We start from the raw sequence: 16366 nt of genomic DNA on the forward strand, positions 1-16366 counted from the left end.
CTGAATAAATTTTGTTCCATCTGTTTCTCATTTTGGTCTTCAAAAGTCTGTGCTTGTTGAGTAGTTAATTCTTCTGCCAATGTATTTGATTGTTCAATTTCTTCTGTTATATTCTGTCTCAATAAATTATTAGTTGTAGCCACAGTTTGGGTCTGTTTCTTCAAGACGCTTTCTAATTCTTTTCCAAAAGCTCTTATTTCATCACCAGCTATAGATAGGTTTGGTAGGATATTTCCCTCATAGCATAGATTTGTTTTTATATTTCTTCCATGGTGGAGTTTCTCATCTAGTGTTCAAGGTTAATCTTATCTTGTTTTTCTTAAATATTTTCTTTTTTTTAAGAAAAAGTCAGATTGTAAGTTCAGGTTTAGCCACTGGGTGTCCCCCAAGTGCTTTGAAAGTTTTTTTAGTCCATTTTTTTCAACTTTTTTTTTTAAAAAAAAATACCTCTGAGCTTGCTCACCCCTTATTTGAAGGGAGGGTTGAATTCCTCCCTCCCTCTCCACAGGGGGGAAAGTACTTAGCAGCTTATTTAGGTGAAAAGAAGATGAAGGTATAAGAGAGGAATCTTACCCCCATCTCTTCCATGCTGCTTTAATGTTGCCTGGTGGTAAGTGTGACTTCAGCAGTCTGCAGCCTAGTAACTGGCCATATTATTATGGCCGGTCTTTTGTCCGATGGTTTAAAGCACATGCAGGCACTAACAGGGGAGGTTGCAGATCCCCCACATTTCTGCAAAAGCCCCTTCTTGCTGGTCACCCCAGGGCAACTCTTCAGCCCTTTTAGGACCCCCCAGTGATGCAAAACTGGACGTGGAAGATGAGAGCCATCCTCCAGATGTCCATATTGGCTGGCTCGGCAAACCGGAAGTCATTGACTAACATTCTTAAACACTTAAACATTTCTCCAGTTATCTGTGATGGTTTATGTTGCATGAACATGAAGCGTATTCCATATTTGTTTTCTATTTTTAACACCATTTTGTATACTCTTCTTCATTTTAGCTTCATTTTTATATTTTAAATGCAATTACTAAGCATTTTTTGTTGTGTTGTACACTGAAATAAGGGGTTAGGCAAACTGGTTTAATAAAAAAAACAGAAAATATTGTACAGCATGTGGAATAATACATTATGGTGACATCAGCAAATCAATTGAAATGCGCTTGCAAGGTTGGTAGAATATCTTTATTGAGAAAACAAACAAAACAAAATTTCTCTGATCCAAAAACCATGGGTATTAGACCCAGAAAAGGCAGAGTAAAAGACAAAGGATGTGACAAAGTGAATCCTTAACTCACTACATGCTACTTCACCCTTTTGATCAAATTGGACTTGACATGATGAAAAGTCAATGCCACTGGATTTAAGTGTCTTACTACACCTCAAAAATATGTGGTGTGTTTGTGTGTGTGTGAGAGAGAGAGAGAGGGGGAGGGAGGGAGAAAGAGAGAGAGTATGTTTGTGTGTGTGAAACATGTGAAGAACTCAGTCATTACCTTTCTCACAGAGTTATAGAAACATGCTATATAACCCTCCAATAATTCAGTCAGGTTGCTACTTATTACTAACAAAGACTGTTTTCATAACTTTTAGCTTCTTTCCCTGCCATCAGTCCTGATGTATGTAAAAGGTTTGAAGATATTCCTGTGTACATTTAACATTACTTTCATCACCCTACCATTAACATACATTAGTTTATACATGAAATCATAAACTACAGTATATGCCTCTCCTTTTTTGCTCAACTGCTATTAAATAATATATCTATTTCCACCATGAGTACAATATATACATTTTCATACTGATTCTGGGGCTATGCAATTTATTTTATTTTAATTTAAAGACACCTTTAGATTTCAGTTTTTTGACATTTGTTTTAAATAATTCCTTGGAAGTAAACTGAACGCATATGTTGAAATGTGCTTTGCTTTGCAAATATGAAAATTTTGTAGAGTGTGTGTTTGTGTGTGTGTGTGTGTGTGTTTGCTTGTGCATGTCTGCTTTCAAATCAGCGTTTATGCCTGGAAACTAACTGAACTATGTCCTGCAGTTTTCTTGGCAAGATTCCAGAAATGATTTACACTGCTTCCTTCTTAAATCTGAGAGAGAATACTTGTCCAAAAGTCATTCAGTTGCATTAATGCCTAAGACATGACTAGTACCTATGATTTCCCAATTTTAGCCTGGTGGCTTAGCCATTATACCATGTTGGTCCTAAGTAATTTATATCCTAGGTGACATTTAATTTGGAATTATGTCATCAAAAAAGTATGCTGAACTTTCTCAGAAAATATTTGTGTGATAAAAATTTCAATAAATTGTTTGGTAATGCTTTTTCTCTAAAATTATTAGAAACTAACTGAGAACCTTGCTTTCTTCTGATTATCTGGTGGAGGCATTTTTAGAATAACAGAAATTATTTTCAGAAAAGGAAAATTTGAATTATTAATAAAAAATATGGCTACTGAAAAAAACATAATTTATTAATGTTTATGTCACCATAACTCAGTTCTGGCAATCTTGGCAAAATTATTCTTGAAGAAAAATCACTTTTTCTTATTCTTGACAATAAAGTTATAACTAGTAGTCAGCATAGGTTTGTTAGAAAAAGATCATGTCAAAACAATCTTAGTTCATTCTTTGACAAAGTGACTAAATTAGTAGGCCAGCAAAATGTTGTGGACGTAGCATACTTAGATTTCAGTAAGGCATCTCACAAAGCAGACCACAACCTACTTCTTGGTAAACTAAAAAAATATCGGATAGACAACATCACCACCAGATGGATTTGTAACTGGCTGATAAACCATATTCAATGAATAGTCCTTAATGATACTATATCTACATGGAAGGAAGGAAGCAGTGGGATACCACAAGGTTCTTTCTTAAGCCCAGTACTCTTCAATATCTTCATCAATGACTTAGATGAGGGAATAGAACTCATCAAATTTGCAAATGATACAAGGTGGCAGGAATAGCCAACACCTGGGAAGACAAGCTCAAAATCCAAAAAGATCTTGACAGACTTGAACAATAGGCCCTATCCAACAACATGAAATTTAAAGTGGAGAAAAGCAAGGTTTTACACCTAGGCAGGAAAAACCAAAGGTATAAGTACAGATTAGGCAAAAACTGGCTCTAAAAGAGTAACTGTGAGAAGGACTTTGGAGTCCTCGTAGACCAGGGGTTTCAAACTGCTGGCTTGCAAGCCAGACACGTCAGCAGGAAACCGCACTCACCCTATTGCCGGCAATGGAGAAAAAGCTCTGATATGTTGCACGACGTCACATGATGTCGTGAGATTGACATGTCTATAGTAGATGATCATTAAACATGTGCCAGCAGTGTGTAGCAGCTGCCAAAAAAAAGCTAATACAATCCTTAGTTGTATAAACAGAGACATAGAATCAAAATCACGTGAAGTATTAGTACCACTTTATAAAGCTTTACTAAGTCCACATATGGAATACTGCATCTAGTGTTGGCCACCACACAAAGAAAAAAAATGATATTGAGACTTTGGAAAAAGTGCATAGAAGAGCAACTAAGATGATCAAGGGCCTGGAGACAAAAACATATGAAAAATGGTTGCATGAATTGGGTATGGTCAGTCTAAAGAAAAGAAGGACTAGAAGTGACATGATAGCAATATTCCAGTATTGGAGAGGCTGTCACAAAGAAGAGTGGAGTCAACTTATTTTCCAAAGCACCACAAGGCAAGACAAGAAACAATGGATGGAAACTTATCAAGAAGAGAAGCAACCTGGAATTAAGGAGAAACTTCCTAACAGCGAGACAAATTAACCAGTGGAACAGCTTGCCTTCAGACGTTGTGGGTTCTTCATCACTGGAAGTTTTTAAAAAGAGACTGGACAGGTATCTATCTGAAATGATATAGGGAGACAGGGAGCTTGAGGAAGGTCCTTCCAGCTCTATTCTGATTAATTGAATTTTACTATTTTATTCTCTACCAGAATGACTTTCTTTTTTATTGTTAAAGATTGTCTTGCTCCCTAGAGCCATATTTATGGCCAGAATTTACATTTTCTAATGCTTACTTCACTCCCACCCATTCCCCTATTGTGTTTCCTATATCTGATGGGATACCAATCAGTAAGTTATTCAAGAATATTTAGTATAATATAGTGTCATTTAAAAAGAGAGAGAGATCACCTTTGTCTTTTAAATAGTGTTTCAGTGATATTTGCACTTCTCTGTTTCTAGAATGGAATGGAATTGAATGGGATGGGATGGAGAAAAACAGAGCGGAGCAGAGCAGAGCAGAGCAGAATACTTTATTGGCCAAGTATGAATAGACACACAAGGAATTTGTCTCCAGTGCATAAATTCTCAGTGTATATGCAAAAGAGCAAAGTAATAATAACAATGATATTAATAAGGGAAAGTAGTGGAACAGATGAAAAGGATAAAAGTAATACAGCAGAGTCATGGTATGAAGGGAAAAAAAACTCTTCTATGTCTATTTGTTTTTGCATAAAATGCTCTGTAGTGACATCCTGAGGGGAGGAGTTGAAACAGATTATGTCCATGATATGAGGGGTCTGTAGATATTTTCTCAGCTCTCTTTCTGACCCATGCAATGTACAAATCCTGAATGGAAGTCAGGCTAGTTGCAATTGTTTTTTTTTTCTGCAGTCCTAACTATCCATTGAAGTCTGTACCTATCCTGTTTGATTTCTATACCAAACCAGACAGATATAGAAACACAGACTAAATAATGCCTCGATAGAACTTTATCCACAGCTCCTTGGGTGATCTGAACTTTCTGAGTAGACACAGGAATAACATTCTTTGTTATGTCTTTTTAACGATGGTTCTAATGTTAGACGTAAAATCCTGGGAGATCATAGAACCCAAAACCTTGAAGGACTCTATTGTTAATACTGTGTTGTCTAATATAGTAAGACTCAGTGGAGTAGGAGGGCTTTTCTTAAAATCCATTCTCATTTCTACAGTTTAAGAGTGTTCCACCTCAGATTGTACCAGCTGCACCAGACCCAGTTGTTCAACCTCCTGTCTATATGCAGACTCCTCACTGTATCATCTGCAAACTCCACTATTTTAACAGAGGGATCCTTACAGATGCAGTCATTGGTATAGAGACAAAAGATTAATGGAGAGAGTATATTGCCCTGGTGTGTGTGTGAGTGCCTGTGCTAATTGTATATTATGGGGATTAATATAGGAACAAAAATAGTAGAGAGTAATGAAAAGTTAATTAATGTCCACTGATTCCTTAATTTTTGAACTTAGGTAAACAATACACTGAGTTACAAAATAGGGATTCTTCAAATGAGGTATGAGGAGTGTTAAATAGCGGGTTCTTTGGTGCAGGAATGAAGATGCAGAACAGAGTACAGGGTAACTCATCGTTTATTTCGTGCAATGACTGTACTGAGGGAATGGCCGCAACTAGCCACAATATATAGTCTTTAAGCCGTCTCCTGCAGCTCCCAGTCGCCCGGTGCGTGCGCACCTCTCTGAATGGGCGGAGGTGCGCATGCACCACTCCCAACGGGAGGAGGTGTGCGTGCACCTCTCGGAACGGGCGGCGGCGGTACCCATTTGGAGACCTGCTGCCGCCGTTTGGAAAGCTGCCATGGCCCGTTTACAGAGCTACCGCCTTCGGTAGCTCTGCAAACGGGCCGCGGCAGCTTTCCAATCAAGTGGCAGCAGGTCTCCAAACGGGTTATCGGGCAGAGGTGCGCATGCAGCTCTCCAAACCTTTGGAGAGCTGCGCGTGCACCTCTTGGAACGGGCGGCGGCGGTACCGGTTTGGAGACCTGCTGCCGCCGGTTTAGAAAGCTGCCGCGGCCCGTTTGCAGAGCTACCAAAGGCAGTAGCTCTGCAAATGGGCCGCGGCAGCTTTCTAAACCAGCGGCAGCAGGTCTCCAAATGGGTTATCGGGCAGAGGTGCACGCGCACCTCTCCAAAGGTTTGGAGAGCTGCGCGCCCACCTCTCCCGTCACCAGGGAGACCCGTCGCCGCCGGCATGCAGGTGCATCCACATAAAAAAAGTGGGAGCCGTGCACGTGCATCCACGCACGTGCATGCACAAAAACCAAAACATTTTGCGCATGCGCAAAATGTTTTGTTTTTGCGCATGTACGTGCGTGGATGCACGCGCGCGGCTCCCACTTTTTTTTATGTGTGATGGAACCGGTTCCCAGTGGCTCTTTTGCTTTTTCAGGTTGCCAACCCCTGGTCTAGCCCCTAGGTGGCAGCCAATAGGTTTGAATCAACCATTGCCGCCTGGAGATAGCCAATTGCAGCACAGGAGACTTGTAGTCTCGGTTGCTGGAGAGCCGTTAGCTGCTCCAGCAACCCACGTGGTATTTTACAAGAGCCCAGTACATAACAAGGAGCAAAGGAAAATACTTTTTTTCTGACCTTCTACTGAAGGGATATTCAGAATAATTAACATGATTTTCCTATAAGAAGCAAAATAAAGAATAACCACTTGGATGAGGGTTACAGGACAGTAGGTTGTTATTTAAATAGATCTTTGGGGCTTCATATTCTAGTTTATATGTGGCAATGGAAAAGAATAGCTGTAAGGAAAGTTCCCAGGAGCTTAACTGAAAACAGCTTGGGGGCTATTGGGAAAAAGCAGAACAAGGAATGTTCCTTTAAAATATTGCAAACTGACTAATTAAGTAAGCAAAGCTCTGACACACATTTTAAAAAAACAGTTGGTCACGATAGATACAATTCTTAAAATAAATGTTGTTTAGCACAATATATATGTGCACTTGACAAGATTTAGCTAATCAGAAATATTTTTAATAATTTTAATAAACTATTTAAGGTATTTTTCCATTGTATAAACAAACAAACAAAAAATCTGATTTATCCTTGAGGGAACCCTGCAGCTTATTCTCCAACGCATCTTCAAACCATCTTGTAGCTTCTTGTGGATATGAACAAATATTGTAAATCATATCATGATTTATGATAAGATATTTACTTGGAAACATAGAGATTTATGATAGAGAAACAGTTTGCTCTAGTGATTAAGGCACCAGGCTAGAAATCAGAAGAATGTAAGTTCAAGACCTGTCTTAGCCATGAAAGCTGGCTAGGTGACTTTTGGCTAGTCACTCTCCCAGCTCAATTCACCTTACAGGATTATTTTTGTGGGAGAAGAAACTATGTTGAATGCAAAAACATGCAAAAACATGTTGGAGTTATTAGTAAAAATAATAAAGGTGGAATACAAATAAATTAAATAATAAAATAATAAAATAAAATAAAATATGAATTAATAGCTTCATAACTGCACTTGGTAGGGATACTGAACATAAAATTCAATTTTGATCATTTCAGAAATACATATAAATCTCTTTTTTTTTAATTGAAAAGTTTTAAAATACAGTTTTCCCTTAAGAAACCCCCCTTCCCCCTCCCTGCTCCCCCCCTACCTCCCCCCAACCTCCCTCCCTCCCCCCCTCCCTCCACCCACCCCCCGACTTCCCAGAGCTAAATACAAGGTATATATATATAAAAAGGCAACCATAAACAACCATATACTAACAACTATAAATTCTAAAATCCATCACTCTCTAGCTTATATAGGATAAGACACACCTTAACAATATTAAATATATATAAAAAACTAGAATAAAAAAAAAGAAAAGAAAACGAAAGAAGACTTATTCGAATGCTACATAAAACTTCTTAACCCTATACTTGTTCTGGATAAACTCAATCCATTTTCTCCATTCCATAATATAGCGTTCTTGCGAATGATCTTTCAAATAAGCCGAAATCTTCGCCATCTCTGCCAGGTCGGAAACCTTTAAAGTCCACTCTTCTATGGTCGGCAGTTCCTCTTTCTTCCAATATTGGCCTATCAAAAGTCTTGCCGCCGTAATTAAGTTCAACATCAGCTTGGTGTCCACAACTGTAGCATCTGCAATTATTCCCAACAAAAAAAGTTGCGGACAAAACTTTATCCTCTGTTTAAAAATCTTCTGCATATTCCACCAGACTTTTATCCAAAAAGCCTTAACCTTCTTACATGTCCACCATATGTGAAAATACGTTGCATCTTCATCACCACACCTCCAACACTTAGGCTGATAATTCGGATACATACTTGCAAGCTTTTTAGGATCTAGATGCCATCTATAAAACATTTTGTAAAAGTTCTCTCTTAAATTTTGAGCTTGAGTAAATTTTACGTTCCTCACCCAAATCTTTTCCCACATGTCCATTGTAATAACTTCCTGGATATTTTGGGCCCATTTTATCATACAATCCTTAACAAGCTCTGTTTCCGAGTCAATCTCTATCAATGCAAGATATATCCGTTTAATATGTGCTGACCCCTGATTTCTAATCTGCTTTATCAAATTTCCATCAGTCATTGTAAATCCATTTTTCTGGTCTTCTTTCCACCTGGCCTGTAATTGGATATATTGAAACCAAGATTGAACAACCTTCTCTTCTCGCAAGAGGCTATATGATTTCAAACACCAAACATTCCTTTCCAGGCTTAAAATTTCCTTGTACGTAGTCACATCATGTTTGAAGCCAGCATGTATATTTTCTATTGCGTGTTTTGGAATTGCCCACAATGGTATCTTGCTGCTTAGCTTATGTCTATACTTCTTCCAAACTCTCAGCAATGCCTGTCTTAAAATATGCATCCTAAACACAGTATCTACCTTCTTATCATACAACAAATATGCATGCCAGCCAAACAACAAATCATGGCCCTCAAGATTTAATAACCTCAATTGCGTCAAATTAATCCAATCGCTTATTCCTACTAATGCAGCAGCTTCATAATATAATTTAAGATTAGGCAATTTAAGGCCACCTCTCTCACGAGTATCCTGCATAATCTTAAGTTTAACTCGTGGCTTTTTCCCTGCCCACACAAATTTATTGATACCTCGCTGCCATTCCTCCAGATTAGAATCTTTCTTAAGAATCGGTATCATTTGAAACAAAAATAAAAATTTGGGCAGGACATTCATTTTCACTGCTGCAATCCGTCCCAGCAAAGACAATTGCAATTTTTGCCAACTCTCCAATTCCTTTTGAATTTTCCCCCATAGTTTTTCATAATTATTTTTATATAGTTTTGTATTAGAGGGCGACAAAATCACCCCCAGATATTTAACCCTTTTAACAATCTCAAATCCAGTTAATCCTTCTAAGAGAGCCTTCTGTGAAACTGTCATATTTCTAGCCAAAATTTTAGTTTTCTGTGTATTTACTTTAAATCCAGAAAAGCAAATATCTTATAATCTGTATTTAAAAGCGATATCGGTCTGTAGTTTTTAACTTGAGTAGCATCCTGGTCTTCCTTCGGAATCAAAGAAATAAAAGCTGTTCTCCAAGACGGTGGCACCTTTCCCCCCCTCTGAATTGTCTGAAACAGTTCCTTTAACGGCTTTATCATCTCAAATTGTAAATTTTTATAATAGGCCCGAAGAGTTTTAGGGGGAGGTTTCGCCGCCATCTTTTAGTCCTCAATTATGACGCACTTTCACTTAAAGTTTAAAAAGTCCAACAAGCTAGAGAGTATAGTAAAATAATCCTCTTCACCTTTGCCACTTGTACCGCTCTGCCTGCTCCTTTAAATCATAGTCCTTTCTTCAGGCAGGGATGGTTCGCAGACGCCTGGCTCTGCTCCAAGAAGTTCAGAGCAGAGACGCCGGCCAGCTGGGAGCAACCCAGGCTTCGGGGGAGTTCAATCCTTCAGCCGCCCAAGCTCCAAGCTCAGGCGGCCCCGGAGAACTCTACCCCTACCAGGGGCCTCACCCCCTCCTCTTCTCCCGAGGAGGGGGCTTCAATTTCGCCCAAACAGCTGATCGGCGCTGTTTCGGGCGAAAAAACAAACAGCTGAGCCGCGGGCAGCCGGGGAAGGCTGTCTTCGGCGCCGCGCCGCCACCGGAAGTCCAGAAATACATATAAATCTCAAAAATTAAATCATAAATTGACTATATCACACATATAATTTATTTTTTAAGTTATAGTTCTTGTTACTGTTAAATTTTGTAGAATTTAATTTAGTTATGTTTTAATGATAATGTCAGAAGAATAATTTGGTATTCCAACCTGAACCAGGATTACACAAGAATAAATAAAAATGAGATCCAGACAACTGTGAGGAAAGAAGAAATATTTATTCCTAGAAGCAAAGTGTTTGCTTTTAGAGGCAGCTACAGAGAAATGGGGTACAGCAACATATTTTCATAGGAGAGCTTGTTCTGGTGTAGAAGCGTCTACATGCTGATTCTGTAGTGACACTTGAGGGCTATGTATGTGTGTGTAGGCAGTGGTGGGATTCAGCCAGTTCGCACTGGTTCAGGAGAACCAGTAGCTAAATTTTGTTGAGTTTGGAGAATCGGCTGAATGCACACTGCTTCTGAAAGTCCGTTCTAGGCCTGGAAGGCCTGGAGGAGGCCTCCTAGGCCTAGAATAACAGCCCACCAGAAGTGCATGGATGCCATTTCCAGAAGTCCATTCTAGGCCTCAGAGGCCTGAAGGAGGCCTCCCAGGCTTAGAACAACCCACTGGAAGTGCATGAATGCCAATTCAGGAAGTCTGTTCTAGTCCTCGGATGCCCAGGCCTGCATTCATGCAGAGAACCGGTTGCTCAAGTATTTGAATCCCACCACTGTGTGTAGTTATATTCTATGTTTATTCTTGTGAGCATGCAGTTCTGTTGGGAGACCTAATTTAATGAATAGTATTTGTGTTTACAGACTTTATCCTTTGATATATGGCTTTGGTCTGGGTAACCTATTTGGGGGGGTTAGAGGAAGTCTGAGTAAAAGATTTTTCCCCTTTGCTATTTTTATTTAATTAACTTAGTTTCAGCTTGACTGTCACTATCTAGTGAAAATGCTGATTCTCAGTCCATTGAATACTTTGTTAATGTTTAAAGAGAAGATGAAAACAGTATAAAAATAAAATATATTTTGATATAAAACTTCTCACAATAAGAATGTACTTACTCATTATAGATAAGAGTATTAAAGGTAAAGTGTTAAAGAATATATTTTAAAAAAACCCTAAACAATGTCAAAAAATGTCCCATTTTCACAAGGGATTTTATAATATATAAAATGTCTGGAACTAAAAGGAGATTTTTACATAGCAGCTAAAAATAGCATGCTATACCTAATTAACCTTTTCAATAATAACATTCCATTGTTAATTTTTCTATGCAAATAGCTACCTCAAGGAAGCTAGTCATTCATCAACTCTTCTGCAGTGTAATTGAAAAAAAAATCACTCCACCTTCCCAGCACTAAAATTGGGAAGAAAACTTCTTAAGTACAGGGAAAGGATATAATTTTTTCTCTTCCATTTTTATTTTGGATGAAGGAAATTCTGAATATTTTATTGTAAAGGTTAATGAAGATAAAGAATAATTCATTTTTATTGCCTTCACTTATATTAATATTGAGTATAAAATTTGTTGTCTCTTCTGTAGCTTTTCTAAGTCTTTAAGATTGCTTTCTTTGCAGTTTTCTTCTACATATTGGGAAACAAAACATCTTATGCAACTGTTGTTGTTGTTGTTAGCTGTGAAGTCGTGTCCGACCCATCACGACCCTATGGACAATGTTCCTCCAGGCCTTCCTGTCCTCTACCATCTTCTGGAGTCCATTTAAGCTCACGCCTAGTGCTTCAGTGACCAGCCACCTCATTCTCTGTTGTCCCTTTCTTCTCTTGCCCTCAATCTTTCCCAGCATTAGGCTCTTCTCCAGTGAGTCCTTCCTTCTCATTAAGTGGCCAAAGTATTTGAATTTTAGCTTCAGGATCTGGCCTTCTAAAGAGCAGTCAGGGTTGATCTCCTCTAGGACTGACCAGTTTGATCACCTTGCAGTCCAAGGGACTCTCATGAGTCTTCTCCAGCACCATAGCTCAAAGGCTTCAATTCTTTGGCGCTCAGCCTTTCTTATGGTCCAACTTTCACTGCCATACATTGCAACTGGGAAGACCATAGCCTTGACTATACGCACTTTTGTTGACAGGGTGATGTCTCTGCTTTTTAGTGTGCTGTCTAGATTTGTCATGGCTTTCCTCCCTAGGAGCAAGCGTCTTTTAATTTCTTGGCTACAGTCTCCATCTGCAGTGATCTTGGAGCCCAGGAAAATAAAATCTGTCACTACCTCCATTTCTTCCCCATCTATTTGCCAGGAGGGCCAGATGCAACTGTACAGATCACCAAATAAAGATTCTATAGTGATCTGTGCACTCATATAGCTCTACACTATAATGGTACTACATCAATGCACAGGGAAAAAAACCTGCTTTCCCCAAATGTTGCATAAAAAGAAATTTTAAACAATAATTCATGCTAGGTCTGCCTTGCCCATGCCCCTAGATCATAACTATCTCTTCAACCAGTACAGGGAGAAACTCAGAGGATATTGATTGCTGAAGCAGTGCTGAAGATTGGGAAAGGAATAATAGTAAAAACAATAGAAAACAATGTCATGTGAAGATAAATTGTTATTGACTTTGGTTCTTCTTGAATCCTGGTCCTTAGTAAATCTTCCAGAAATTTTCATCCCTTATGTGGGAAATGCTGTTATCAAATGTTTAGGGTTCAGCCATGAATCCACAGCACGGGAAGAGAAAATAATGGAATGGGAAAAAGCAGTAGCTTTGTTCATGTGTTAATTTTAATTAGAGGGGTTAACAATTGGAAAAATAGAAATATTGTTGAAATAATATATATTGCATGTGTGTGTTATGTGAATGATGTTCAACTAAATAGAATATAATAAATTAAGGTGACCTGTGCTATTAGTAAATACATGCACTTAACTTATCAAAGAAATGAGGAATATATTTCATTCTACAAAGATTTTACTGGCTCCTTTATTATTTTAAAGCATTAACCTTTGCAAGAATTATCCATGTTCTCATGAGTTTTTAAATATGACATAATACAGTTTCTTCCAAATGAGTATTAATTAGCTTAAACAGCCATGCCATTTAACATCCAAAATTAAATTTGACAGACTTTATTATTAATATACGGATAGACATCTTAATGGCAAGCACAAATATAATATACTTATGAATATGTTACAGGAAAAAAGTCAGATAAGAATGAAAATAATATAAAGATTGATTAGGAAAAAAATAGCAAAGAATGTGCACATTAAGAAAAACAGTAAATGAGCAGGGGTTTGGATTAGATGACCTCCAACATTATTATTATTATTATTATTATTATTATTATTATTATTATTATTATTATTATTATTATTATTATTTCACTATAAATATAAACAAAACATAGATGTTTGTTGAACTATATGTGACATTTTTGCAAAAATAAGCTGGGGAAAAATAATCACCACTGGATTAACTTTATGACTTTTAATCATCTTCTACAATGGATCAGTTTTGAAGCAAACCTTCTCTTAAGAGCTTCATTTATCTCTTTGTTTCTCCAACTATAAATAATAGGATTCAAAGTTGGTGTTACAATGGAGTAAAACAGAGCTAGAAATTTATCTGTTTCAAAAGCATAGGTAGATCTGGGCCTCAGGTACATTGCACTAGCAGATCCATAGAACAAAGTGATGACAATAATGTGTGAGGAGCAAGTAGAGAAAACTTTCTGCCTCTCATTTGCAGATGCAAGTTTCAGCACAGTATTGATTATGTGGACATAGGAGAACAGGATTAGCAATAATGGGATCAGAGTGATTAGCAGCCCAGCCATAAAGACTGTGATTTCATTTAGATAGGTATCTCCACAGGCTAGCTTTAAGAGTGGTGGGATGTCACAAAAGAAATAGTTGATCCAATGTTCATCACAAAAAGGCAAAGAAAATATCAGAGTTGTCTGGCCTAGTGAAAGAAAAATCCCACTGGCCCATGACCCAGCCACTAGACAGACACAAAGCTGTTTGTTCATGATTAAGGGATAGCGCAATGGATTGCAGATGGCCAAGAAGCGATCATAAGCCATGGCTGCAAGAAGAAAGCACTCTGTGGTTCCTAGTGAGAGAAGGAAATATAGTTGGGCAGCACATCCAACCAAGGAGATAGATGTGTCCTCTGAAAGGAAGTTGACTAGCATTGTAGGGGCAGTGACAGATATATAGCAAATATCTACCAGAGATAGACTGGCAATGAAGTAGCACATTGGCATATGAAGAGAAGGCTCAAGTCTGATGACAATGCTTATTAATACATTCCCCAACAGTGACATGACATACATGATCAAAAACAATATAAAAAGCAAGACATGCATTTCCACATTACCAGAAAATCCCAAAATAATAAATCTGGTGCTTTTATTCTGGTTTTCCATAGATGATTTTATCTGGAAGATGACCACAATAACAATATTTTTAAAAATATATATATATACAATAAACCAAGTGATTTGTGACACATGCAGAAAGTACATTAAGGATTTTTCTTCTAGTATAATTAAATCCTAATTTAAATTTGACATATTCCAAGCACTCCTTCTAGAAAAATTGCTGATTTGTGATTTCTTAATTTAGCATTTTTCAAACAAAAGAAAGAATAATTTCTCTTCTATCACATCTGTTTTCCAAATTAAAATGCACTTCTGTTCCTTATATGTTCTCTATAGAAATTTAAAGGCAACAGGGAAGATTTTTCATTAACTTGACACAGTCTAGAGTGTGTAAAAATATGAGGCCATACAAAACATAAACAGGAGCCACTTATAGATAAATGTAATATGGTGATAAGAAACCTACATCTAAGATTCAACAAAGCAATAAAATGAGAACCACATTCTGATTTTTACAAAGCAGAAAGAGAAAGAAATAACTGCATTCTTGGGACTGAAGATGTTTTTCCACCCCATGCTAAGGACAACAAAAGAAAAGAAAAGAAGAAACAGGTCAATATATTAAGTCGTTTTGCTTTCTTATAGACCTTTTGTAGAACAGTAAATTAGCTTAATCAGTGTTATTGCTTCTGCTGCTGCTTCTGTTGTTGCTTCTGTTAATGCTGTTGCTTCTGTTAATACTATAATGTCTCCCAGAGTGCTGCCCTTAGGACATTTCTATTCATTTTTTCAAACATTCAAAGATTTCCATACATTAAGGTCAAACCGTTTTCTTTTTCTCTGTCTTCATATTCTGCTAAGGATGAGTGAAAGCAATTAAATACAAATCTTATAGAATCTAGACATTTCTAGAAGCAGGAGTGAAGGAATGAATAGATAAACAAATATTAAGCTGGCTGTGTTACATGTACATTGACTATATATCATTTAATATTTCTCTTTATGAAGCTAAAATCACTATCCTATATTTAAAGTAATTGCTAATGTTTGAAGTACAAATGATCTGAGTAGATAATTTCCTTCCACACAATGTTACTTTCTGTTATATAACACCAGCAAGTATGAACATCTGTCTGTATCCTACAGTACTTCAGGAACTGATTTTTTTTCCTATTTTTATAAAGTTTCATACAGAAGAATTAAATGATTTGCCTACCTTCCTTCACAAGCTTCCATCTCCTTCAGCCATTATGAAATCTTTTCATTAGTACATATACTTCTCTTATTAAACATTCCAAGGTATTGGTAAGGATAGATTCTCAGGAGAATAGAATGAATTCATCAAAAAGGTTCATAGTTAGTTCACTGGATAATTGGGGGAACCAAAATTCTACAATTTTTTATTAGACAAATGTAATTGTTAAGGCTGTTCCTTTTCTTAAAAGAGAATCACAGTCTTTTTCAACCCTGGAAATTCTGCATTGATATGAAAGGAAGTGATTCAAGAATCACTTTAATTAGTGGTGTCCCATTAAAATTTAGTTATTTTTTTGTGTGAAATGTGCTAAGATCATAGAGTAATTCTAACCTGATTATTCAAAAGAAATTCCTAATGTAATCAGTGGGGTTCACTCCATGAATGTATATTACAATCTGTAATATTTATTCATGTTAGTCAGTACATCTATACCACCTTACAATCTTTCAAAAATATTAAGAAAACATTGCAAATATACAGGAAGTTGTACAAATGTATCAGTGGATTATTACTCACTGTTGCACTATGGTTTGCTTGATGTTTTCATAGTACTAAAATAATTTTAAATGCTTTTTAAACAACTTAAATGGAAATATCATTATAATGAGTTCCCTGACCTTAAATCAACCAGAGTAATTTAAATAATTTTGCTAGAGGCTCAGATTTTCAGGTTTCTCTGATTGTTCCCATGAGATATACTATAGTACCATTGTGAAAGAAGTCTACAACTTCATTTAATAGCTCTCCAAATAATTTATAAATCTAGGTATTCTATTTTCTGTACATCCATATTCAGAACAAAGAGGAAAGACACAGAAATGGATAAAT

The 16366-nt window shown here is 37.1% G+C and overlaps 1 protein-coding gene across 1 annotated transcript; it reads right to left on the bottom strand.

Annotated features, from left to right (window-relative positions):
- Positions 1-13386: 13386 nt before the first annotated feature.
- Positions 13387-14325, bottom strand: LOC308678894 (olfactory receptor 10A3-like; the record flags this gene model as incomplete). Its single annotated transcript, XM_081346127.1, has 1 exon — positions 13387-14325. The coding sequence occupies one exon, from the start codon at positions 14323-14325 to the stop codon at positions 13387-13389; it is 939 nt and encodes a 312-aa protein (XP_081202253.1).
- Between the last annotated feature and the right edge of the window lie 2041 nt (positions 14326-16366).

The sequence above is a fragment of the Vipera berus genome (genome assembly GCF_964194415.1).
Source record: "Vipera berus genome assembly, chromosome: Z".
NCBI lineage: Eukaryota > Metazoa > Chordata > Lepidosauria > Squamata > Viperidae > Vipera > Vipera berus.